The 27,415-nt window shown below is 41.6% G+C and overlaps 1 protein-coding gene and 1 long non-coding RNA gene across 6 annotated transcripts in view; one reads left to right on the forward strand and one right to left on the reverse strand.

The window, feature by feature from the left end:
* Positions 1 to 22,259, reverse strand: part of EPHX4 (epoxide hydrolase 4) — a 40,605-nt gene extending 18,346 nt beyond the window's left edge. The window contains exons 1-5 of the mRNA XM_002715865.5: positions 22,029 to 22,259; positions 19,536 to 19,621; positions 11,613 to 11,770; positions 8,388 to 8,516; positions 675 to 778 (exon numbers count right to left, since the gene is read on the reverse strand). Coding sequence (XP_002715911.1) covers positions 675 to 778; positions 8,388 to 8,516; positions 11,613 to 11,770; positions 19,536 to 19,621; positions 22,029 to 22,259 — 708 coding nt within the window. The remainder of the gene's footprint in view (positions 1 to 674; positions 779 to 8,387; positions 8,517 to 11,612; positions 11,771 to 19,535; positions 19,622 to 22,028) is intronic.
* A 217-nt stretch (positions 22,260 to 22,476) lies between these two features.
* The window catches only part of LOC138850605 (uncharacterized), a 120,245-nt gene continuing 115,306 nt past the window's right edge, over positions 22,477 to 27,415 (forward strand). For all 5 annotated transcript variants that reach the window (XR_011390573.1, XR_011390574.1, XR_011390577.1 and 2 more), the window contains exon 1: positions 22,477 to 22,616. This is a non-coding gene — a long non-coding RNA (uncharacterized lncRNA). The remainder of the gene's footprint in view (positions 22,617 to 27,415) is intronic.

Raw genomic sequence — 27,415 nt, forward strand, 5'->3', positions numbered from 1 at the left:
CTGCACCCTCGTGGGAGACCCAGAAGAAGCTCCTGGCTCCTGGCTTCGGAGTGGCCCAGCTCCAGCTGTTGTGGCCATCTGGGGAGTGACCCAGCAGTTAGAAGACCTCTCTCTCTCTCTCTCTCTCTCTCTCTCTGCCTCTCTGTAACTCAACCTTTCAACTAAATAAATACATCTTTTAAAAATTAAAAAAAATTTAAACTTTTTAAAATGATATTATGTCTTTTTTAAACTTCTCCAAATATCTAATAACATGTTGGATAAACAAGAAGCATTCAATAATCTTCTAAGATACTTGTGTATGACTCCTGGTGTCAGGTACACCAGTGCCTGCATGCTTGCTTTGTGTAGTGGTTTAGTTTCCTCCCAAGGACTTTTCCACTTCTGCTGCTATCCAGCTCTCATGTGGTATTCCTGTTCCCTCATCTCCCTGTGGCCATAGGGACACAAGTGCTCACACAAAAATTGAACAGGCATTCTTATAAAAATAAGTAAGTCCTTAGAACCATTTATTAACCTTTAGCATTTTTCTTTTATTTTTACTTTTTTTGTAAAAATAGATTTTAATTAAAAATAATTTTCTATCCCCTAAATATGTACAATGATTATTATCAATTAAAGTTTTCAGAAAACATTTTTGTTAATCATAACAATACTTTATTTATTTCACTTACCTTGAAGTCATTTATTGAGAACATAAATTCTGGGAACCGAGGTATTTGGAAGAAGTAGTAATAGCTGGATTTGAACATCTGGGCAGGGTGTCGTAAAATATATTCTGAAATTAAAATGCTGTGTTAGTCTTTTCCAAGTGACATAAAGCACTTACCATTGAAAGAACTTCTTTTTAGGAAAATTACACCTTAAAGACAATCCCATAAAAGAATAAAATAAACAAATAAACTTCTGTACATTTCTCTTTGGACCAATTTTCATGTTATTAAATTTTGTTACAGGTATTTCTAGTATTTTGAACATTTATAACACTTTAAATAAAATGGAAATTCCAGTTTATGAAATCTTGACTCAGAAGGGAACAGGAAGCTCAAACAACACTGTTTTTCCTTCAAACTCATTATCAGTGACCTAATACTTTTCTTGGAAATACATGATGATGTCATTTCTTGTTTAAAATGATTCTTCCTTACAGATTATATGATTTGAATACCTTATTCATTTGGCCTCAAAAGGCACTGAAGTGTTTCAAATAAATGCACTCATATGTCTAGAAAAGTTATTCATTCAAAGAATATTTGAGTATCTACTGTGTGTCAGGGGATTTAACAATAGAGAAGACAGACCAGGTCCTCAGGAACAAGGAACTTACACATAAATAAGTAACAAATATTTAAGTGATGACTTTAGAAAGTAATAACGCCGGGGCTGGCATTGTGGCATAGAGGGTAAAGCTGCCACCTGCAGTGCGGGCATTCCATGGACCCTGCTTTGAGTCCCAGCTGCTCCACTTCCGATCCAGCTCTCTGCTATGGCCTGGGAAAACAAGATGGCCCAAGTCCTTGGGCCCCTGCACCTGCGTGGGAGACCCGGTAGAGGCTCCTGGCTCCTGGCTTCGGATCAGCCCATCTTTGGGCATTGTAGCCATTTAGGGAGTGAAGCGGCAGTTGAAAGACCTCTCTCTGCTTCTGCCTCTGCTTCTCTGTAACTCTGCCTTTCAAACAAATAAATAAATAAATAAGAAAGAAAGGAAGCAAGCAAGCAAGCTGTGAAGAAATAAAGCAAGGCAGTCTGACTGTCAGTGATGGGGGACTCCTATTTAACAGAGGTGGTCAGAAGAGGCCCCTCTGAGGATATTACACGTGGGCCGAGTCCTGGGTGGTAACAGGGAGAGAGTCACACAAAAATATAAAATGAGCAGCATCCAGGGACAGCAAGTAGGTCCTGGGCTGGGACACTCAAGAACCAGAAAGAAGACCAGTGTGGCTGATGTGTAGAGAGTGAGGGGGAGATAATGTGAAATGAGTCCAAAAGAAAAGCAGAAGCCTGATCACATAAGACCAGAATGTAAGCATTTTATTTTAGGCAGTTTGGGAAGACACTGAATTCTTAACCTGGGGAGTAACATGATCATATACATCAGACATGTATCCGAGGTTACTTCAAAAATTCACGGAAAACCAAAAGATAAATTTTGGTGCAAAAAATTTTTTGTAATCTATCTGAGGGGTGGGTGTTTAGCATTAAGATGGCTGTGTCCCTATCAGAGTACGTAGGTTTGCTACCCAGTGTAGGCTCCTAACTCCAGCTTCCTGTTAAAGCAGACCCTGGGAGGCAGAGGTGATGGCTCAAGTGACTGGGTTCCTGCCCAGGCCCACCCACTTGAGAGACCTGGATTGAGTCACATTCTTGGCTTCTCTATAGCTCAGCCTGGCAACTGCAGGCATTTGGGGGAATGAATTAGCAGTTAGGACCTGTATCTGTCTCTCAAATAAATTAATTGATGACATTTAGATTAGTTAATTAAAATTTTTTATAAAGTTCATGAAAAACAGTTATGAAAAAACTCTGTGTGGGTTCTAAAAAATTTTTGTTATCAAAATAATCCCACATTTTAATTTTATTCTCCACAAACTTTTAAAAAATATTTATTTATTTATTTGAAAAGCACATCAACAGAAAGGGAGTTGCTGGTTCACTCACTCCCCAAATGGTCACAACAGCCAGATCTGGATCAGGCTGAAGCCAGGAGCCAGGAACTCTATCCGGGTCTCCCACGTGGGTGCCAAGGCCCCCAGTACTTGGGTCATCTTCTGCTGTCCTCCCAGGCACACACATTAGCAGAAAACTGCATTGGACGTGGAGCAGCTGAGTTTTGAACTGGTGCTCAAGCTAATGGGATGCTAATGTAAGTGGCAGCTTAACCTTTTGTGCCAAAACACTAGCCTCTTCCCATAAACTTTTTTTCTTTTTCTTTTTTTTTAAAGATTTATTTATTTAAAAGAGTCACAAAGAAGGGATGAAAAAGAGAGATCCTCCATCCTACTGGTTCATTCCCCAGATGGACACAACGACCAGGGTTGGGTCAGGCCGAAGCCAAGGGCTTGATCTGGGTCTCACGTGGGCAGCAGAAGCCCAAGCATTTGGGTCATCTTCTGCTGCCATTCCCAAGCCATTAGTAGGGATCTGGATAGGAAGTGGAGCAGCCCGGACACAAACCGGCACCCATATGGGATGCTAGCATCACAGGTGGTGGCTCTACTGCTATGCCACAACACCCATCTCTGCCCATAAATTTTTGAAGCACCCTTGCATTTGTGTATTGTGCACTACACTCTTATTTTCCTTGCTACAGAGGCTGTTTATTATTATCTCTCATTTTATAACTATATTCAACATGGTTGGAGTTTTTAGAAATATAACTTTTAGGTAATGTATCATTGTTTATGCTACATTCTTTATGAAATCATCAGTGAATAAGATTATTCACTCCTGCATTGAGATACCAATACAGTTAAGGGAAAATTATAGCATGTTACTCAAAAACCTCATATTGACCTAAGAAGGTCAAAACTATTATTGACCTTAGTTCCAGGAGGGGCCGGTGCTGTGGCATAGTGGGTTAAATAAATCTTTATTAAAAAAATTAGTTTTAGTGGGCCATCAAAGAAGGAGGTACCTTTCTCTGAAGGGAGGAGAGAACTTCCACTTTGACTATGACCTTGTCTAAGTAAGATCGGATTCGGCGAACTCAAAAGGCTTCCATAGCCTTGGCAACTCATGACTAGAGCCTAGGGAGATTACTGACGCTATAAACAAGAGTGTCAAATTGTTAAGTCAACAACAGGAGTCACTGTGTACTTACTCCTCATGTAGGATCTCTGTCCTTAATGTGTTGATCAATGTGAATTAATGCTGTAACAAGTACTGAAACAGTATTTTACACTTTATGTTCTGTGTGGGTGCAAACTGAAGAAATCTTTACTTAATATATGCTAAATCGATCTTCTGTATATAAATATAATTGAAAATGAATCTTGATGTGAATGGAATAGGAGAGGAAGTGGGAGATGGGAGGGTTACGGGTGGGAGGGAAGTTATAGGGGGGAAAAAGCCATTGTAATCCATAAACTGTACTTTGGAAATTTATATTTACTAAATAAAAGTTTTAAAAAAATTCGTTCTAGGAACATTTCAAGTATTTTCTTACTGAAATCACCAGTTGTAATTATTTATATAATATCACTTCCAAAATCACATTTACTCTAAGGTCTTAATCAACTGAACACACATATTATAACTTCTGCTGCCTGTTTCAGCTGAGAAAAATATACTGAATCTCAAGGACATTTGAATGCTAAGCCCCCATCCTACCAGAGGTAGGTCAAGTGGATGTGTAACTAAAAATCAACTCTTACCCTTATAACAGGCAATGCTGCTAAGAGTCCTGGCCCCTTTCTTCCTCACTTGTGTAATTTTGAGGAAGGAAGAGAAATGTATTGTTCTGAATTTTTTGTTCTCTAGAGAGCTGTGGTGGGTTGTAGCAGTACTTGAACCTCAGCAATTTTTATAAGAGCAGTTAAAAGGGACAAATTATAATTATTGCCAAAACCAAATAAATAGTGCCTAGCCATTGCTCACAGGTGTTTGGTCACTATTTAGATATCAAGAGTTCCCACTTGGCTATCACCGTGGCACATCGAGTTAAAGCCCTGGCCTGTAGCACCAGCATCCCCTGTGGGTGTCAATTGGAGTTCCAGTTGCTCCACTTCCAATCCAGCTCTCCGCTATGGCCTGGGAAAGCAGTAGAAAATGGCTTAGGTCCTCGGGCCCCTGCACCCACGTGGGAGACCTGGAAGAAGCTCCTGGCTCCTGGCTTTGGATCGGCGCAGCTCCAGCTGTTGCGGCCACTTGGGGAGTGAACCAGTGGATGGAAGACCTTTTTCTATCTCTTTGTCTACCTGTCTCTGTAACTCTGCCTTTCAAATAAACAAAATAAATCTTAAAAAGAAAGGAAAAACCCAAGAAAATAACAAATATTATTTTAAAAAAGAGAGTTTCCACTACCAACAACAACAACAAAAAAAAAAAAACAAAAAACAATAAAATTAAAAAAAAAAATAAGAATTCCCACTAAAGCAGAAGTTCTCAAGGAACAGCCAATGTGATTTGAAGGTATCTTGATGGTCACAACTGTTTCATAACAACACCAAGACATTATTTGCTTTTTTTCACTGTGTTGATATCTGTACTGATGACACAAAAGCAATAGTGGATAAAGCTGCAGGTGCCTTAGCACAAATCAAACAATAAACCAGACTGTAGTCATTGTATTATTCACCACTGCACACTGTGGCAGATCAATCAACCAGCCAATTAATTTAATAAGTGCCAGCATCACTTAACAATGTTCTTGATATAATGGCAGAAATTACTAATTTTCATAAATCTTGGTCTTTGAGCACATACCTTTTTAATATTCTGTGTAGTGAAACAGAAAGTAGATATACAGCAGTTCTGTTGCACATGCAAATATAATGGTTGTCTGAAGAAAAAGGACTTTTGCAATTGTTGGAGTTGATGGATCGAATTAGCTGCATTTTAATGGAACACCATTTTTATTTGAAAGAATGACTAATAAACTATCTTCAGTCAGACAAGGGTATTTTGCAGATAATCTCTTGTAAATGAAGAAAGTTGGTGCCTGCATTGTGGTGTGGCAGGTAAAGCCACTGCCTGAAATACCAGCTGCTCCACTTCCAATGTGGTTCCTTGCTAATAGCCCGGGAAAAGCAGCAGTAGACCACCCAATTGTTTGGCCCCTGCCACCCACATGGGAGACCTGAAAGAAGCTCCTTGCTCCCAGGTTTGGCCTGGCCCAGCTCCAGTGGGAATCTGAGGAGTGAACCAGCAGATGAAAGATGAAAGATCTGCCAGCGTCCCGGTCAGGGCGCTGGATTCTGTCCTGGTTGCCCCTCTTCCAGTCCAGCTCTCTGCTATGGCCTGGGAGTGCAGTGGAGGATGGCCCAAGTGCTTGGGCCCTGCACCCGTATGGGAGACCAGGAGAAGCACCTGGCTCCTGGCTTCGGATCAGCGCAGTGCACAGGCCACAGCGGCCATTGGGGGGTGAACCAATGGAAAAGGAAGACCTTTCTCTCTGTCTCTCTCACTGTCCACTCTGCCTGTCAAAAGGGAGACTACTGATGCCATAGACAGGAGTGTCAATTGGTAAAGTCAACAACAGGAGTCACTGTGCACTTACTCCTCATGTAGGATCTCTGTCCTTAATGTGCTGTGTATTGAGATTTAATGCTATAACGAGTACTCAAACAATATATTTCACTTTGTGTTTTCATGGGGGTGCAAACTGTTGAAATCTTTACTTAATGTATACTAAACTGATCTTCTGTAAAAAAAAAAAAAAAGAAAGAAAGAAATTATCAACTCCCAACTTGACTCTCACTGGGATTAAACATGACAATAGGTCTGATCTGATTTCATCATCATTTAAAAAATCATCTATTATTTTTCACTTTATGTTTCTGTGTGAGAGCAAACTGTTGAAATCCTTACTTAATGTATACTAAGCTGATCTTCTGTATATTAAGATAATCGAAAATGAATCTTGATGTGAATGGAAGGGGAGAGGGAGTGGGAAAGGGGAGGGTAGTGGGTGGGAGGGACGGTATGTGGGGGAAGCCATTGTAATCCATAAATCGTACTTTGGAAATTTATATTCATTAAATAAAAGTTAAAAAAAAAAAAGAAATCTAAAAAAAAAATTTTAAAAAAAGATGAAAGATCTGTCTCTTCCTCTCTCTCTGTAACTCTTTCAAATAAACAAATAAATCTTTTTAAAAAAATTAACAAAGTCAGTCTGTCACTTTAAGGAAAAAAATCAACAGTATTTTTTGGCATTGATAAAATTTAAGCTTTCAAATGAAATTTAGAATTTTGGAAGACTTGTATTTGGTACTGTGAAATGACAGCTTTGCAACTCTTAAAGTCTCTTCTTATTAGATTGAGGTGATGTAAGCGAATGTAATTTTTGATATTGTATAATGAAATGTCAACTTATGGAAAGCTGCATAACTTAGTAAACTAGTAACTTCCAATGTATTCATGATGATACAAAATTGTGCATGGATAACAGATCCATTCAAAATGTTAGAGGGCCAATGGATTTCAACGCAACAAAGTATGAAAAGTTCATTTATATGATATCACATTCTACACTGTTACTAAGCTTTAAGAAACCATCAATTTTTGAGTGTAGTATTAAGGAAGAAAATCCAGAATTAATGGAAGAGGTTATTAAAATACTCCTCCCTTTTCCAATTGCAAATCTGTGTGAGGCCATATTTCTTCATCTACTTCAATTCAACAACATATTGCAACAGACTGGATGCAGAAGCAGCTATGAGAACCCAGCTGTTTTCTATTATGCCAAAAGTTAAAGAGATTTGCGAAAGTGTAAAATAATGACATTCTTTTCATTAAAACTTTGTCTTGGAAGATGCAGTTAGTTTTCATTAAAAATGTGTTATTTGTGTTAACAGGTAATTTTTTTTAATGAATCAGTACATAGATATTTAAAATATTTCTCAGTTTTAATTCCCTATACAGTGAATATTTAAATATAAAACTCCTATAAACAGGAGTTCATTGGAGGACCCTGGTGCTGTGGAGTAGTGGTAAGGCTGCAGCCTGCGGCAATGGCATCCCATTTGGGCACAGGTTCAAGTTCTGTCTGTTCCACTTCTGACACAGTTCCCTGCTGATGCACCTGAGAAGGCAGTGGAGGATGGACCAAGTGCTTGGGCCCCTGCACCCACATGGCAGATCTGGAAGAGGCTCCTGGCTTTGGATCAGCCCAGCTCTGGCTATTGTGGCCATTTGGGGAGTGAACCAGTGGATGGAAGACCTGTCTGTCTGTCTGTCTCTCCCTCTCTCCAACTCTGCCTTTCAAATAAATACATCTTTTTTTTTTTTTTAAAGAGTTCATTGGAGGCTTTAATTATTTTAATTTAAGAAGTCCTGAGACCAAAAGTTTGAGAACTGCTGCTTTAAAGAGTACTGCTATTCCTGATAGGTAAAGCAGTCAGGAGGGAGGGGGATTTATTGCTAGGCTGTCAGGATTCATTACTGTCAAAGTAATGTCACTGCATTTTCTCCTTTATTCCTCCCCAAGCTAACAGTCAAATTTTTTTAAAAAAGAATAAAATTTGCTAGTAAACATGAAGCAATATTTCCTTAGGCTCTAAGAAGATTTAAAACCAAGGTATCTGACTTTCTCATGTGCTATCACGGTTTAGTCATTTAATTTTTAAAAGACTATGCTAACCAAATGTCGAAGCTTTTAATCCAAAACGTCAGGGATAACAGAGAATTGCCACATTAGCAGAGATTTTTAATGAAAACTTAAAACCCACCTGTAAATACATTTGGATGAGGGAAGTTAATAACAATAAGCTTCATCACCATTTCAGGATAACAGATGGCAATTAGCCAGGCAATCATGCCCCCCCAGTCATGGCCAATTAGAACACATTTGCTATACCCTGTAATGGAGAAATAAATGTTGACATCACTGAAGACAAACAGACAGGCACATCATTACCTCATATAAAATAGTTACACATCTCAAATTCCTCTTTCCATTATCTTACCCTATACAAATGGACTCCCAAAAGTTCACAAAAACAGAATTGAAAGATACATTTATTTTGCTGCAAAAATGTTTGGAGATTCATGCATAGTTTTTCATACTTCATATTTTTCATGAACTTTTTGAAGACCCCTTATATACCTCATAAATTAATACATTGTACAAATACACTGAGTCCAGTGGTTCTAAAACTTGTCTCTGTATCTGAATCATTAGACAGCTTTTTAGAAAATTTAGATATCCAGGTCCATTGTAGACTTACCGAGTCATAATCTTTCTCAGGAATTCTTCCTTGTTTTTTTCTAACATGAAATAGCCAGCTCACCTCTTGTCACATGGACCTGAGTTTAGAAACTGTGGCAGAGACTGCTCATAATTAGGTTATAAGATTATTTAGAATATTTTCTGAGAAATTTCTACTTAAAGTAAAAAATGCTCCTTCTATGCCCAACTTGTAAATCTTTATTTCCAAGAAGCATCTATTTTTCTCCCTAATATTACAAATCCAATGTTACTCTCAGTACAATAAAACATTACTAATTTGGAGGCCAGTGTTGTGGCACAGCAGGTTAAGCTGCTGCCTGCAACGCTGGCATCCCAAATGAGCACAGGTTCAAGTCCTAGCTGCTCCATTTCCGATCCAGCTCTCTGCCAATGTGCCTGGGAAAGTGGCAGAAATTGGTCCAAATACTTGTGTCCCTGCCATTCACATGGGAGACCAAAATGGAAGATCCAGGCTCCTGGCTTTGGCAAGGACCTATAGCCATTTGGGGAGTGAACCAGCAGATGTAAGGTCTCTCTGTCTCTTCCTCTTCCTCTGTAACTCCACCTTTCAAATAAATATTATAAAAAACCACTAATTTGGAACTATGACATCAAACTGAATTAGTGAAAAGTCTTAATTGTTGTACCAATGATATACAAGCTTTATTTCAAGCAATCATTACAGTAATTCAAATTAGGCTAAAACATTGATTACTAGAGATTTCTACAGAATCTATTTAGTGTAGATGGATAAGATTCATTTGGACTTACTTTTGTAGTACTCAAAAATAATTTTTTCAAATATTATTCACCATCATTCTCCACCACTATACTAACACACACAGACACACTGTGTTTACACTATTGATTTGTCTAGAAAATTTTATAATGTCAAATTTAGGCCAGGTTAGACTAAATTATCACAAGATCTGAATGAAATACAGCTGTTCAAAATAAGTGAGTCTGTTTTACTTAAACAACACTAAATGACAGTACTGCATGTTGACACTTCCAAACCCCATCTAATTTTTTCTCCTTTAAAACTATTAGCCTTGGGGCTGGCACTATGGCGTAGCAGGTGGAACTGAAGCTTGTGAAGCCAGCATCCCAAAAGGGCACCAGTTCAAGTCCTGGCTGCTCCACTTCTGATCCAGCTCCCTGCTAATACCCTGGGGAAAGCAGTGGAAGATGGCCCAAGTGTTTGGGTCTCTGTCACCCACGTGGGAGATCCGAGGAGGCTTCTGGCTCCTGGCTTTTGCCTGGCCCAGCCCTGGCTATTTTGGCCATTTGGGGAGTAAACCACTGGATGAAAGGCCTCTCCTTCTATCTCTCTCTACTCCCCCCATTCTTTCTGTAATTCTGCCTTTCAAATAAATAAAATAAATCTGTATAAAGGCAAATATACTGATAGCAGCAGCCAGGTTCTAGGTGAAGAAGTTGTAGCTAGGTTCTAGTCAAAGAGGTTGTAGTAGATTAGATTATTGTTAAAAATATTTACTCCTCTCTCTCTCACTGTTCACTCTGCCTGTCAAAAAAAAAAAATATTTACTCTCCTTTCCCCACTGCCATAGAAGGAGTATACTTTGCTGTGATGTTAGATTTCACCATGTGATTTGCTTTGGTCTCATGTTGGATGACTTTAGGCTGCTCCATAGATTTGCCTTGGCCATTTGGCTGCTAGTAGAAACTTATGGAGCTCATCTCTGCTCTTGTCCATTCTGCCATCAGCAGAAGAGCTCCCCTCAATCTCATGGCTACACCCCTTTAACTGGGCCTCCAGTCCAATTCACAGTGAGAGGCCAATTCCAGCAGGACATGAGCCTGAGGCAAAGACACAGAGGGACCCAGACTACAGGCGACCTGCAGGTCCATGAGCATATTAATAAATGGTTGGGACTGTATGTCACTGAGTTTGGGGTAGTTTCTTAGAGAATTATTTGGGCACTAGCTGACAGACACAAGAGGGATAATGCAAGTGCTTCTGCATCTTAAAAAATGAATTTTAAGGCTGATATTTTAAATCACATTTTAAAATGAATATTTAAGGGTGGATTCTGAAGAAATTAAGTTTCTATATGCAAGAATCAAATTTTCAGTAATTCTGAAAATAATAAGCGCATACATTAGATCTATTTTTTTTTTTTTTTTTTTTTTTTTTTTTTTTTGACAGGCAGAGTGGACAGTGAGAGAGAGAGACAGAGAGAGAAAGGTCTTCCTTTGCCGTTGGTTCACCCTCCAATGGCCGCCGCTGCAGCCGGCGCACCGCGCTGATCCTGGCAGGAGCCAGGAGCCAGGTGCTTTTCCTGGTCTCCCATGGGGTGCAGGGCCCAAGCACCTGGGCCATCCTCCACTGCACTCCCTGGCCATAGCAGAGAGCTGGCCTGGAAGAGGGGCAACCGGGACAGAATCCGGCGCCCCAACCGGGACTAGAACCCGGTGTGCCGGCGCCGCAAGGTGGAGGATTAGCCTATTGAGCCACGGCGCCGGCTCCATTAGATCTATTTTTAAAAGCAAAAGTCCCTATTGGCTGGTGGGCTGAATGGTTACTCCAGATGCATTATTTTAAATTTCCTGTCTAAATATTTCATCCTATATCCTGATGACAGGATTCAGAGAATGTTCTGCTAGATGAAAAATGGAGATTCTCCCAAAAGAAGCCATCAATTCAGTATGTCAAATGTTAGTTCCTTAAAAAGAATTAATATATTTAAAAAAACTAACCTACCTAGAGAATCTAAAATATCCTTTATGTCAGTAATTAGACAGTCTAATTTATAACTTCCTTGATGGATAGGAGCGTCTGTTTCTCCATAGCCTCGTAAGTCCAAAGCCACAACACGATATTCACTTTTAAACTCCCTCAGTTGATGACGCCAAGAGTACCTGCAAGAAAAAAATTAAATAGAAGAAATACTATATAACCATCACAAAGAATAACATTACAGAAACTTTAAGAAGTAACTTATTTAGAAATATTACACGGTTGCACGTCGGCAGGAAAAAGAGACCTATTTGAAAAGGAAATATGGACATTCTCTATTAGAACTGTTTTATCTCTTTTTAAACATCTATCAATTCTTTGTGTTGGAAACATTCTGGTTTTTGTGTTTTTTTTTTAAGATTTATTTATTTATTTGAAAGGTAGAGATACAGAGAGAGAAGGAAAGTGAGAGAGAGGGAGAGAGAAATCTTTCACCTGCTGGTTCACTCCCCAAATGGCCACAATGGCTGACGCTGGGCCAGGCCAAAGCTGGGAGCTGGAGTCAGGAGCTTCTTCCAGGTCTCCCACGTGGGTTCAGGGGCCCAGGCACTTGGGCCATCTTCTGCTGCTGTCCCAGGCACATTAGCAGAGAGCTGAATAGGAGGTGGAACAGCTGGGACTTGAACCGGGGCTCACATGGGATGCCGACACTGCAGGCAGAGGCTTAACATTGTACACAACGGTGCTGGCACAGAAACATTCTTTTTAAAAAGTTTATTTATTTGGGGTGGGCACTGAAACACAGTGGGCAAGGCCACCACTTTCAATGCCCACTTCCATATCAGAGTGTTGATTTGAATCCTGGCTCCTCTGCTTTCCATCCAGTTTCTGGCTAACGCATCCTACAAGGCAGCAGATGATGGCCCCAAGTGTTTGCAGTCCTGTCACCCTTGTGGGAGGTCTAGATAGAATTCTGGGCTCCTGGCTTCATCCTGGCCCAATCCTGGCTGTTGGAGGCATTTGGGGAGTGATCCAGAGGATGGACAATCTCTGTTTCTGTCTCTCTGTCACTCTGCTTTTCAATTATTATTATTTGTTTACTTGAGAAGCAGAGAGACCAACAGATAGCTGTGATTATCCATTGGTTCATTCATCAGTTGCTTGTGACAACCAGGGGGCAAAAGCCATGGCCTGGAACCAATCCAGGTCTCCCACATGAGTGATGGGAACGTAATGACTTGAGCCATCACCACTGCCTCCCACTGTGCACATTAACAGGAAACTGGAGTTAGGAGCTGAAGCCAGGTAAAAAACCCACATACTCAGATATGGGAAACAAGTGATTTAACTGGTGTCTCAACCACTAGGCCAAACACCCAGCTCTGCCTTAAAATTTTTTGAAGATTTATTAATTAATATATTTGAAAGCTGAGAGAGAGGGAGGGATGGCGGGGGGGGGGGGAACCTTCCATCTATTGGGTCACTTCTCAAATGGTTGTAATGGCCAGTGCTGGTCCAGACTAAAGCCAGGAGCACGGAGCTCCATTCTGGTCCATGGATGGTAGGAATCTAAGCACGTGAGACATCTTCTGCTGCCTTCCCAGGTCAGAAGTGGAACAAGTGGGACTCAAACCAGCACTCCAATATAGGCTGCTGGTGTTGCAAGAGATGGCTTGGGCTGGCACTGTGGCATAGAGGATAAGCTGCCACCTGCAGTGCTGGCATCCTTTATGGGCGCCAGTTCGAGTCCCAGCTGCTCCTCTTCCAATCCAGCTCTCTGCTATGGCCTGGGAAAGCAGTAGGAGATGGCTAAAGTCCTTGGGCCTCTGCACCCATGTGGGATACCTGGAAGAAGCTCCTGGCTCCTGGCTTTGGATCGGCGTAGCTCTAGCCATTGCAGCCATGTGGGGAGTGAACCAGCAGATGGAAGACTTCTCTCTCTCTCTTTCTCTACCTTTCTGTAGCTCGGCCTTTCAAATAAATAAATCTTTAAAAAAAAAAAGGGGGGGGGTGGAGGGCTTAATTTGCTGTGCCACATGCTGACTCCCTGTCTTTCTTTTTTACCAGCTTCAGTGGGGGTGTAACAAAGGGCCAATATTTACAGAAACCACAAAATACCAGATAGTAAAATTGGTATAATGTACTTAAGAAGTCAATTTTCTAAGCTTTTCTTTTAAATATTTATTTATTTATTTGAAAGGCAGAGTTACAAAGAAGCAGAGGCAGAAGCAGAGAGAGGTCTTTCATCTGCTGCTTCACTCCCCAAATGGCTGCAATGGCCAAAGATGGGCTGATACGAAACCAGGAGCTGGGAGCTTCTTTCAGGTCTCCCACGGGGGTGCAGGGGCCCAAGGACTTGAGCCATCTTCCACTGCTTTCCAGGGTCATAGCAGAGAGCTGGATTAGAAGTGGAACAGCTGGGTCTCGAACCAGAGCCCACAGGGGATGGCAGCACTGCAGGCAGTGGCTTTACCTGCTAGGCCGCAGTGCCAACCCTTAAGCTTTTTCAAAATATGCTTACGGTCATCAGGAAATCCCCATACTATGAGCAGTGAATTACTTTGTAGTCTGACAGAGTGAATACATTATAAGGTTAAAAAAAAAATGAGAAGAAAGGTGAGCTTGAGAGTCTTACCAAAATATCTGACTGCTTATCCAGCCCAGGCCTTTGATGGAGTTATATAAGGAAGACACTTTTGATTCTCTGAAAACATTTACTACATGGAAATTTATTTCCATCAAGAGTAGCTTTTTACTCACTTTACTTCACTGTCAAATAGGACTTATTGGTTTTAGTAATAAAACAGCTTAGTTATAGGAAAAAACTCTAAAGATTAAAAAACAATAACAGATTACCATTGAAAGAATCCAATAAAACAACTATGTTACATAAATTTCTGCTTGCTAAAGAAAAAAAGTCTTCTGTAGAGAAGATTCTGAACCATGAGTACAAGCAAGAATGTTACTAGGGGCTGGCAATGTGGTAGTCAAAGCCCCGGCCTGCAGGGTTGGCATCTCATATGGGTGCCAATTTGAGTCCCAGATGCTCCATTTCTGATCCAGCTCCCTGCTAATGCACCTGGGAAAGCAGTGGAGGATGGCCCTAGTCCTGTACCCACGTGGGAGACCAGGAAGAAGCACCTGGCTCCTGGCTTTGGATTAGCTCAGCTCTGGCTGTTGCAGCCATTTGGGGAATGAGCCAGTGGAAGACCTCTCTCTCTCTCTCTCTCTCTCTCTTTCTCTCCTTCTAATTCTCTTAACTGTCTTTCAAATAAATAAAATAAATCTTTAAAAAAAAGAACATTATTAAAAACACTGAACAGGGGCCTCCAGCATTGTGGCCCAGCAGGTAAAGCCACTGATTGTGACTCCAGCATCCCATATCAACACTGGTTTGAGTCCTGACTGCTACACTTCCTATCCAGCTCCCTACAAATGCCCCTGGAAAGCAGCAGAAGATGGCTCAAGTACTTAAGCTGCTGCCACCCAGGTGGGAGACCTGGATGGAGTTCTAGTCTCCTGGACCAGCCCCAGCTATTGTGGCCATCTGGGGAATGAACTGGCAGATGAAAGATTTCTCTCTCTCTCTCTCTCTCTCTCTCTCTCTGTAACCCTGACTTTCAAATAAATTAATAATAATAATAACAATACATTTAAGAACCAAAATGGCACCAGCACTGGCCAATTAGAATGGGCATGGTGCTGCAGCGAAGTCCCATAGGCCTTTGGTGGACCAGGCATTCCCCGTGTACTTGATAATGGAACTGTGAAATAACTGGAATGCAGAAACCATGAGATTTTCCTTCAAAGAAGCAAACTCGTTTTGCATAACTAATAGAAAAGAGACATGAACTTTTTCAAAATGACTCATTATGTTATGGAACTCAAAATACGCATTTTTTAAAAAGCATCTGTGTGCACATCTGTTCACGGGAACACTGTGCAAAATTATCTGATGCAAGCCAAGTAGAAGATCATTGTCTAAAAATACTGCCAGAGTACAATAGGCAAGCGGATACAGTGATGCAAGATTATAAACCAGTCATGAGAAGGGTACTGCAGTGTGAAGCAAAAAGATCAATGTACAAGTCAATTTCCTAACATCAATATATAGATGAACTGGAGGGTGTCAGATATGTATTTAGAATTATGAATGGATACAAAATCTTCAGTTTGTTACTAGAAATCTGACTTGCAAAATCTGTAAAAGTATAGTCAATTAAGATGGATTTGAAAATGTTAATAAATTGCATCTTTTTTGGGTAGGCCACAGTAATCTTCTCAGTGTCTCTGGGTTATATTAAACAGGTGAACCAGTTTGTTTCTTTAAATATACTAATTTGTCAACACATATGAGTATTACTGTATTATTTTTCATTGGTTTTACCTCATTTTGAGGTTTTTTTTTATATCTTTGTAACTGAAGTCCAACTTTTTTTTTTGACAAAACACTATATTTGCAGCAAAACTGACGCACACAGGGATTTCTTTCATTTTTTTTTTTTTAATTTTAGCCCCCACATTTAAGGGAAACATACAGTATTTGTCTTTCTGTGTCTGGCTCTTTTTTTAAAAAAAAAGATTTATTTATTTCTTTGAAAGTCAGAGTTACACAGAGAGAAGGAGAGCCAGAGAGAGAGAGAGAGAGAGGTCTTCCATCTGCTGGTTCACTCCCAGTTGGCCGCAATGGCTGGAGCTTCGCCGATCCAAAGCCAGGAGCTAGGAGCTTCTTCCAAGTCTTCCATGTGGGTGCAGGGACCCAAGGATTTGGGCCATCTTCTACTGCTTTCCCAGGCCATAGCAGAGAGCTGGATCAGAAGAGGAGCAGCCAGGACTGAACTAGCGCCCATATGGGATGTTGGCACAGCAGGCGGCGGCTTTACCTGCTATGCCACAGTGTCGGCCCCATGTGTTTCACTCAACATGATGTCCTCCAATTTCAACCATCTTGATGCAAATGATACAATTTTATTCTTTTTTATAGCTGAAAAATTTATATATGTGTGTGTGTGTGTGTGTGTGTATGTATACCTTTTCTTTATCCATTCATCTGATGATAGACACCTCAGTTGAGTCCATATTTTGGCTATTGTGAACAGTGCTGATATAAACATAGTGGAGCAGGTATACAATATGTTCATGTCTTTTGGGTATATACCCAGTAGTGACGTTGCTGGATCCTATAGGTAAGTTTATTTCCCAACTTTTAAAGAATTTGAAATACTGTTTTCCACAGTGGCTGCATTAATTTACATTCCCACCAACAGTGTATGAGTTCTCCTTTCTCTACACCCCCCTCAGCATTTGCTGCTCTCTATCTTTTGGATAATAGCCATTTGGACAGTGGTGAGGCGATATCTCATTGTGGGTTTGAGACAACAACAACTAAAGATCACAAATTTTGGGGGGAGAATTATATTCAAGTTCTATTAAAGCATGTGCTGTTTTAATATGCTAAGTATTATTCATTTAAAATGCACTTAATTAGAGATTTCAAGGTAGAAATTTGACTCAAAATCATGTGCACAATTCTGCAAAATTTTACATTTAAAATTGTATTAGAAATCATGCAAATATGATATCTCCATATGTCATTATTTTGTGAATTATTTAAATTACCTTAAATATAAATGTAACTACTGTTGTTAACAAGGAGTGCAGCCAAATAATATCCTAAACATGCTAGTAATAGGGAAACTGCATAATTTAATAAATTATAAAAAACTATTTTTAAAATATCATCTTCCTAGAATTCATAAGTAAATGCACTTTAGCCCTAAACTGAAAAAGAAATCACCTACAGGCATTCTAATGGTGAAGGTGGCGCTTGGGACACTTTTTTGCATTCCATATTGGAATGCCTAGGTTTGAGTTCCAACTCTGTTGGATTCTAGCTTCTTTCTAATATGCACCCTGTGGGAAGCAGCAGATAATGGCTCAAGTAGTTGGGTCCCGAGAACCCACATGGAAGACCTGGGTTGAGTTCTGGGTTCCTGGCTTTGGCCTGGCTCAGCCCCAGGTGTTGCAGGCATTTGAGGAGTGATCTTCCATCTGCTGGTTCACTTCCCAGATGACTACAATGGCCAGGACTGTGCCAGACCGAAGCCAAGAGCCAGGAGCTTCATCTGGGTCTCCCAAGTGGGTGGCAGAGGCCCAAGCACTTGGGCCCCATCTTCCACTGCTTTTTCCTGGCCATTAGCAGGGAACTGGATCAGAAGTGGAGCAGCCAGGACAGGAACTGGTGCCTATATGGGATGCTGGCATCACAGGTGGCAGCTTTACCCACTACACCACAATGTCAGCCCCATATCATTTTTTTTAAAGGCGTTCATTAAAAAAATTTTTTTCAATCATATGTTGTTTTCATCTGTGTTTATTTGGTCCTGTGAAGTTCATGGAGAATAGAAGAATTAATTCACCCCTGGGTAGCTGAATGTATACCCCAAAATTCACATGTTGAAACTTAATCACCAATGTGATAATTTTAAAAAGTGGTGCTTTTAGGGGTGATTAATTCCTAAGGGTGGAGTGTGATTAGTGACCTTGTGAAAAGGCTGGAGGGAAGCAGCTGGGGCCTGTTTGTCCCTCTGTCTTTCATTGTGTGAGAACACAGTGCTCACCCCTGCTAGAGACAGCAACGAAGTACTTTCTTGGAAGAAAAGACCTAACCCTGGTGCCCTGATCTTGGACTTGCCAGCCTGCAGAGCTATGAGAAATACATTTTCGTTCTTTATAAATTACCCAGTCTCAGATATTTTATTAAAGTAACATGGACTAAAACAGTAACTAACAACTGTGTATTTCTGTCTTTAGATTTTCTTCCTAATGTGAAATATCTAGGTCCTTAATTCATCCTGTATTAATAAGACTCTGTTGCTATATGCATAGGAAATAGCTCATTTTCAGTTTCCCTGGGTCTTCTTCTTTCTGTCTTCTCCAAAAATTTCCTGGTAACAAACACTCCAAGCCTTTGATTTGGAGAAACTGCTTTCCCCGGTCACTGTGATACTTTGTCCACAGTAGGTATTCTAGAAAATCCAAAAAACTGTTTTGTGACTATTTCAGAAATTTGAAACGTTAAAAGATACTTCTTTTAATCCTCAAAAATGTACAAATTTAGGATGGCAGCATGTAGGTTTCTTTAGGAAGAAAGCCATTGCTGAGACGAAGGAACATTCAGGCATGGTAGCAGGGTCTGTCAAGTCATTACAAGAAAACGATACTGCAGCCGGCACTGTAGGGTAGCTGGTTAAGCTGCCACCTGCAGCACCGGCATCCCATATGGGTGCCAGCTGGAGTCCTGGCTGCTCTACTTCTGATCCAGCTCCCTGCAAATGCTCCTGGGAAAGCAGCGGAAGATGGCCCAAGTGCTTAGGCCCCCACACCCACACAGGAGATGTGGAAGAAACTCCTAGCTCTTGGCTTTGGCCCGGACCAGGCATGGTCATTGCAGCCATTTGAAGGAATGAACCAGTAGATGGAAGATCTCTCTCTCTCTCTCTCTCTCTCTCTCTCTGCCTTTCAAATGAATAAAAAATAAATACTAAAAAAAGAGAAAATGATACTATGGTAAATGGTAAGGTCTGAATGCTTGTCCTCTCCAAAATTGAAGTTGAAATTTAATTGCCATTGTAACAGTATTAATGTGTGAGACTTTTAGCCCTGATGGGAAGGTACTATGTACTCTTGGGAGGAATTAATGCTGTTACAAAGGAACAATTTCAGCCCCTTCTGTCTTTCTGCTCTTCCACCTTCTGCCATGTTATAAAGACACAAAAAGACGTTTGCCAGAAGCCATTGGCTTGTTCTGGGACTTCCCAGCCTCCCAAACCATAAGCAAATAAATTTCCATTCATCACAAATTACCAGTTTGTGATATTCTGTTATAGCAGCACAAAAGAGACTAAGACAAAAAGCCACGTTTTTAATGCACGTTGGTAAGCTTACCAGAATTCTGGAAATCCATGAAGCAGCAGCATAAGGCGCTTCCCTCTTTCTCCAGCAGCAACATAGTGAAAGCGTAACCCCGAATCCTGAAAATGGAGGGCATGGGATTTTAGCAGTGTTTTGTGTCATAGGAGCCTATCTAGTATACCTATTTCATTTAAAAATAGTCACTTGCATTATTTTTAATATCAAGAAATGTCAGTAACTTTCAAAAAGGAAAAAATCCATGATTTATCAATAGAATAAAATAAAGATTCACTTTGGTTGATATTCCCATCATAGTACCCTCCTCCCTCCTAATTCTACTACTACAAGGTCAACTTAGCTTCCAAAGCAAATGTCACAATTTGTAGCTTCCATCTTACTGATGTGTCACTTCTCATCTCATTCAAATTCTGCAGGACACGTAAATGATTCTGAATTTATAATCCTGCCAAGTTTACCTCCTAGTCACGGACTTTTCTCAGCTTGCCCGTCAAAAGCTGTGCCATCAGTTACATAATTCACACCTCCTTCCCTTATTTTTAGGTCTCTCCTTCCCCCGTTATTATTTTGAGTGTTGCGTGTACTGTTCCCCTCACTGCCTGCTCCTCATGTCATGTCAGTGCGCGTTTCTAACAGCGGAATGCCCTGAGCGCTTGAGGCGTCATCACTCTGCCTGTGGGAGGCCAGACAGCCCAAGGAAAATACAAAGCGTGGGAATGAGAGTGGTCTAAGCTAACGGAGAAAACAGCCAGACAATGAGAAGCAAAAACTCTGAAAGAACGCCAGGAGTGAAACCAGGAACTGGAGCTGAGCACAGACTAGAGGTTTTATGGCAGGCAACCCAAGCAAATGGGTTTGCACAGGTGAAAGAACCTTAAAATTTTATTAATTGACCCTATTATTTCACAGAGTTAATAAAACAGATCCAAATAGGCGAACACAGGTCAGAAGGGTGACTGGGAGCAGGGTGGTGACCAGCATCCCCCTCTTGTGCTCACTCCCAGGGCAATGTTCTTTGCACTCCTGGGTCCTGTGTCTCTAGGGAAGCTCTTTAGGCCTCCAGAGTCACAGGAAAGGTGTTCTGAGGAATTCCAGGTGATTCTTCTTCGTTTTTTAATTTGAGAGATAGGGACAGGCACACAGAGAGCTTCCATCGACTGGTTCAGTCCGCAAATGCTCACAATGGCCAGGGCCAAAGCCAGGAGCTGGGAACAGAATTCAGATCTCCCACATGGGTGGCAGGAACCCAATTAAGTGAGCCATTACCACTGCCTTCCAGGGTCTACACTGGCAGGAGGCTGGAGTCAAGAAAACTGAACCCAGGTACTCCGTGTGGGATGCGGCATCCGAATGGCTAAGCCAAACACCTGCTCCCCGGATGATTCTTACACCACTTTTCCACTTCACATTTGCCAGAGTTAACAAATCTGACAGCAGAACGCCTTCTGGCAGTTCAATAACCTCTTCTTGGGGGTGAGTCTTGGAGGCTGACATGCTGTGGACACTCGACCGGATGTCATTAGCAGATGCTTTATTGCACTGTGTGCCAGTGACTGTTGTAATTTATCCTTTTGTTTTCACATCTACTAACTTATTTTCAATTCTCATTTTAACTCCAGGCTGATTAAGAGCCAGAAAGAAGTTCCTCTTGCCCTCCTGAACTCCAGCTGCCTGCTAGTTTAGCTCCTCCTGGGCAATCAGGACGCGGTGACACAAACATGCCCCCATATGAAGCTGCTGATTTTGAAAGGCTTGTGAGTCAGCCTGTGGGGTGTATCACGGGGACTGTTTCCCTTCACCACCTGGAGCCTCGGGAAATAGAATACCCGTGGGCTGGGACAAAGGCTGGGGTAGGCATGGACAATTGAAATCCACAGGCACAGGTGACATTTACTTTTTATGCCATTCCTCTGGTCCCCGACTTCACCCATCTGTTCCCCTCCCCACAAACACACAGAGACTCTCGGTTCACGTGGCCTAGAGCGTCTGTGGGCAGAATGAACTCCCGATTTCCAAAGACTTAGTCTCTTTGTCTCTGAAATTCGGGCAAGGACAGTCTCCTGGGACAGCAGGGCGCCACCAGGAACAATTCCCCCCACAGCTGCTCGGGGCTCCTGAGGGCAAAAAGGTGACGGGAGAATTTCCCTTCACAAGGGAAGGAGAGGGAGCGGAATTAATGCGGGGTTGTTGCGGCCGAGGGTCGGGGGTCGGACCGCCACATTAAGGGGACACTGTAAGAGAAACTACACATTCAGAAACCAAGGCACCTTGTCAGCGCTCGCTCCCTTGCTCCCTCCCTCCTTCTCTCCCTCCGACACGACCCTCTGCCGCCACACCTCGCCCCTCCTGCCGCCCCCTGGCGTCTTCCCGGAGCCTGCCGCGCGCCCGGGAGCCGGCGGACTCTCGGGGACGCTGAGCCGGGCGCCACGGAGCGGGCAGCCTGGCACCCTCCACTCTCACGGCCGTCACGTTCCCTCCCGTCACCGCCAGGCCGGCGCTGGCCTTCACCTTGATCCGCACGTAGCAGTGGGTCCCCAAAGAGGGGTCGTTCAAGCACGCGGGAGGGTGCTCGCGGGCGACCCGCCGGAAGGTCTGTGCGGGTCCTTTGCCGATGCTCCACAAAAGTTTGAGCAGGTGGACGGCGGCGCAGAGCCCGCAGTAGCAGTAGACCAGGGACCAGAAGAGCAGGGACCGGATCGCGACCATCAAGCGGGGCAGGCGGTCCCGCGGCCCCGCCATCGGGCGGCGGCGGGGCCCGCGGCCCTTCCTCCGCAGCCGGAGAGCGCGCGCCGCGGCGCGTCAGGCTCGCCCGCCGTCGCCGGCTCGGCGCGCGCCTCCCCCGGCCCCGGCGGCGGCGGCAGTGGCGGCAGTGGCGGCAGCGGCGACGGCGGCGGGGCTGCGTCCCGAGTCACGGCGGGGCCGCCCGCGACACGCCCGGGGCCGCCGCGCCCGCCCGAGCGCCGCAGGGGAGACTCCCCCGCCGCGAGGTCGGCCCGGGAAAAGGCCAGGGCAGGAGCCACGACCCTTCTCCGCGGGGAGAAACCCCGTGGAAAAATGGCTGGAAAATGAAGGGAAGACTTTGCCAAACCGTCCCAGGTACCGACCACAGGGAAGCGCCACTCTTGTGCCCAGGGTTCAAGTTCTCCATCTCAGGCCTTCTGTTGGGTGGTGGAACCGTGGGGCGCGGGGAGGAGAGGACGGTGACCTGTCTTGGGGCTACATGCTGGACATCACTGCTTTGTCACTGACGCTCTTGAGAGCTGTTAATATTCTTCAGTCAGGTTCAAAGTCATCCGCCCAGCCAGAAAATGGCAAGTAGACAAGCCCTTGGCTACCACCAGTTTGTTTCCTTATCCAGTAGTGCGTGTGCGTGTGCGTGTGTGTGTGTGTATTTTAACAGCACTTGGGCGACCCGAGTCTGGCCTTCTGGCTTTGCCTGTTGTGGGCATTTGAGGAGTGAACCAGCAGATGGGAGAACTCGCTTGCGCTCTCTCTCGCTCTCTCCCTCTCTCTCTCTCTGTGTTGCAAATCAATCAGTTGATCAGTCAATAAAAAAGCATAGTGGATTCTTGTAAATCAGGAATTACACAATATGTAGCCTTTTGGTACAAGGTGTTTGTGATTCCACCATACTATGGCGTGTATTTTTTTTTAATTGCTGATTAAACATTCATGTAAAGTTCTGTGTCTGTGTGTGTCTGTGTGTGTGTGAGAATGTGTTTTCATTTCATTTGGGTAAATACCTAAAAGTGGGTTTGCTGGGCCAGGTGCTAAGTGCATTTAGCTTTGGGAGAAACTGTCAAACTGGTTTCCCAAGTGGCTGTACAATTTTGAATTCACACCAGCAATGTGTGAGAGTTATAATTATGTCACATTCTTGAAAGCACTGGGTTCTGTCAAAAACAAATTTTTTTTTTAAATTTTAGCCATTATTCTAAGATGTGTGTAGTGGTATCCGATTGAAATAATTATTTGCATTTGCCTAATGACTAATAGTATTGGCCATCTTTTACACACCTATGTGACACTTGAATATAATCTTCTTAACAAAATTTCTGTCCAATTTCTTTACTCATAAAAAAAGGTATTTATTTTCTTTACTATTGAGTTTTGAGAGCTCCTTACATATTTTGGTTACAAATATTTACCATATTTCATGTAATTTGCAAATATTTACCAGGTCTGTATCTCTTCTTTTCATTTTTGTAACAGATGTTTGAAAAGCAAAACTTCTTAGTCTTGTAGTCTAACTAGCCACTTTTTTTCTCTTATTGCTGGTATTTTGATCTCTTTTATAAGAAATATTTGCCTAACCCAAAGTCAACAAGGTTTTGTTTTTCTTAAACCTGTTTTCTTCTAGAGGTTTTATGTTTTTCTGTTGTATATTTAGGCTTATGACTTATTTTGAGATAATTTTTGTGTAGGGCAAAGGTATGGATTGAAGTTTATGTTTCACATGTGTATATACAATTGCCTTTGGACCATTTGTTGAAAGGAATATTCTTTATTGAATGCCCTTTGCACATTTGTTGAAAATCAGTTGACAGAAGGGTCTCTTTCTGGACTCTTCAGTACGGCTCTCTGTGTCTATATTTTCTCCAACACAGTAGTTCCCCCTTCTCTGCAGGAGATATGTTCCAAGTCCCCCAGTGATTACTTGAAACTACAAATAGTGCTAAGCCCTATACATACTACATTTTCTCCCATTCATTCATACCTGTGATAGTTCAATTTATAAGTTAGGCACAGAGATTAATAACAATAGCTAATAATAAAATAGAACAATTATAATAATAGACTGTAATAAATGCTGCGTGAATGTTGTCTTTCTGGAAAGAGTCAAAAACAAATATTAATATTTTGAATAACAGTTGACACAGGCAACTGAAACTGAAGAAAGTAAAATCATGAATGGAGGGAACCAAACTTGTCATGACTATTCTAAGTAGTATGATAAATATAGAACTCAGGTGCTTTGAGTCCTTAAACTTTGTTCTGTTTTATCAAAATTGTTTTGACTGTTCTAGTTACTTTATACATATTTTAAATTAGTTTATCCATTTATTTATTAGCAAAAATGACTGATTGAATGCATTAAATCAATTAACTGATTTGGAGAGAATTGATAAAATGAATTTTCCAATCCATCAACACGATGTTCTCTCTCCATTTAAATCTTTGATTTCTGTCATCAATTTTTTTCAGGTTTTAAGCATATAGATCCTGCACACATTTTGTCAGATTTATACCTAAGTATTTTTTTAAAGATTTATTTATTTATTTGAAAGGCAGAGATACAGAGAGGTAGAGAGAGAGAGAGAGAGAGAAAGAGAGAGGTAGGTCTTCCATCTTCTGGTTCATTCCCCCAAATGACTGCAACAGCTCAAGCTGGGCTGGTCTGAAGCCAGGAGCCTGGAGCTTCTTCCAGGTTTTCCACGTAGGTGCAGGGGCCCAAGGATTGGGCCATCTTTCACTGCTTTCCCAGGCCATAGCAGAGAGCTGGATCAGGAATGGAGCAGCCCAGAGCTGCCCATATCTGGGCACTGGTTTGCCACATATATGCCAGCTATGCCACATTGCTGGCCTCCTAAGTATTTCTTTTGAAAGTTATTATAAACGCTATTTTTCAACATCCGAATTGTTCATTGCCAGTACAAATGAATATCCCTTATCTGAGATGCTTGCAGTTGTTTTGGATTTGAGAATATTTGCATAAACACAATGAAGTATTTTGGGAATGGGAAGTCTAAACATGAAATTAATTTGTTTCATATGTACCTAATACACAGAACCCTGAAGATAATTTTATACAATATTTTTGGTGTGGATGCATTTTTACTGCTACCATCACATGAGGCCAGGTGTGGAACTTTCCACTTGTGGTGTCATGTTGACAATCAAAACATCTTGGATTTTTGAGCATTTCAGATTTTTGGATTGGGATGTTCAACTCCGATGTTCAAATAGAATTGATTTTTTTTCCTTTTGTCTTGAATCTTGGATTCTGAATCCTTGCTAAATTCATTTGTGAGTTGTAGTAGCTTTTTGAAAGATTTTTGGGGTTTTCTATGTAATTACATTGTCTATGGATTGACAGTTCTTTTTCTTTCTTTTCAATCTATGTGGCTTTTATTTCTTGTTCTTGCCTAATTGCACTGGCTATTATTCCCAGTAGAATATTGGGTAGGAGTGGTGAGAGTGGACATCTTTACCTTCTTCCTGATATAAAGGGGAAAGCAGATTAATCTTTCACTGTTAATCATAAAGTTGGTTACAGATTTTGTTTAGATGCATTTAATCATGTGATGAAGGTCCTTTCTATTTCTGGTTTCTGAGAATAAATAGAGGTTGAATTTTGTCAAAGGCTTTTCTACTTCTATTGAGATAGTTATTGTTTTTCTCTGTAATTTGTTGATTCAGTGAATTACATTCTTAAAAATTTTTGAATTTTGAACTGCCTTTCAAAACTAAGAAAAACCCCCTTGGTCATAAAGTATTATATTTTCCACACATTGTTAGTTTCTTTTTTAAAAAAAAAAGATTTATTAATTTATTTATTTGAAAGAGTTGCAGAGAAGGAAAGGCAAAGCTGAAGAAGAGAGAGATCTTCCATCATTGCTTCTCTCCCCAAATGGCATCCATAGCCAGGGCTGGGCCAGGCTGAAGCCAGGAGCTTCTTTCAGGTCTCCCATGTTGGTGCAGGGCTATCTTCCACTGCTTTCCCAGGCACATTAGCAGGAAAGCTGAATTGGAAGTAGAGCAGCCAGGACTCGAACTGGCACCCATATGGGATGCCAGCACTGCAGGCAGCACCTTTACCTGCTACACCACAGAGCCAGCCCCTTCACATTGTTAATTTCAATTTGCTAATATTCGGTTGATCATTTCACGTGTATGATTGCATATTCTTCTCATATATTCTGGAAGTATTTATGTAGAATTCATAATAATTTTTTCCTTGAGTGTCTGGTAGAATTCTCAAAGCTATTGGGCTACCTCTTCCCTAACACCACTATATCAATAAACTAAAGAAGAAAAACCATTTGACAAATCAAATTTTATGATTTTAAAAGAAAACTTTTTAGCAAGTTAGAAATAGAGGGAAATTCTTCAATTTGAAAAGGGCGTCTACAAAAAACCTAAAACTAACATTATGTGTAGTGGTGAAAGACTCAATGCTATCCTTATATTTAGGAAGAAATGAAGGATGCTCATTCTTACTGCTCTTATTCAACCCAGTGCTAAAAATTCTAGGCAGGGGCAGGTGCTCTGGTGCAGTAGGTTAAGCCACCTCTTGGACACCCTGCAGCTGGTATTGGAGTGCCAGTTTGAACAACCCCTACCGCCACTCAGCTTCCTATGCAGCTTCTTGCTAATTTGCCTGAGAAGTAGATGATGGAAAAGTACTTCAGTTCCTGCCACCCATGTAGGAGACCAGGATGGAGTTCCAGGCTCCTGGCTTCCACCTTGCCACTGCAGCCATTTGGGGAGTGAATCAGCAGATGAAGAATCTTCTTCTCTGTCACTCTTTCAAAATAAATAATAAATAAATAATTCTAGGCAATGTAATAAAGAAACACAAAAGTCATACAGGTTGGAAGGGAATAAAACTATTTTCATTTTGGGCTTTTTTGTTGTTTATATCATTGGCTACAATTTTCCAAAATAATGTTAAATAAAAGAAGCAATAGGAATCATTCATTTTTACTTCTCATTTTAAGATAAATGGTTATAGGATTTCAGCTTATGCTATGGTGGGGAGGGAGGGTGGTAATGAATATTTAAGCTGTTTTTAATTTAGTCTTTTTTTAAAAGATTTATTTTATTTATTTGAAAGTCAGAGCTACACAGAGAGAGAAGGAAAGAGGTCTTCCATCCGCTGGTTTATTCCCCAG

The sequence above is a fragment of the Oryctolagus cuniculus genome, chromosome 7 (genome assembly GCF_964237555.1).
Source record: "Oryctolagus cuniculus chromosome 7, mOryCun1.1, whole genome shotgun sequence".
NCBI lineage: Eukaryota > Metazoa > Chordata > Mammalia > Lagomorpha > Leporidae > Oryctolagus > Oryctolagus cuniculus.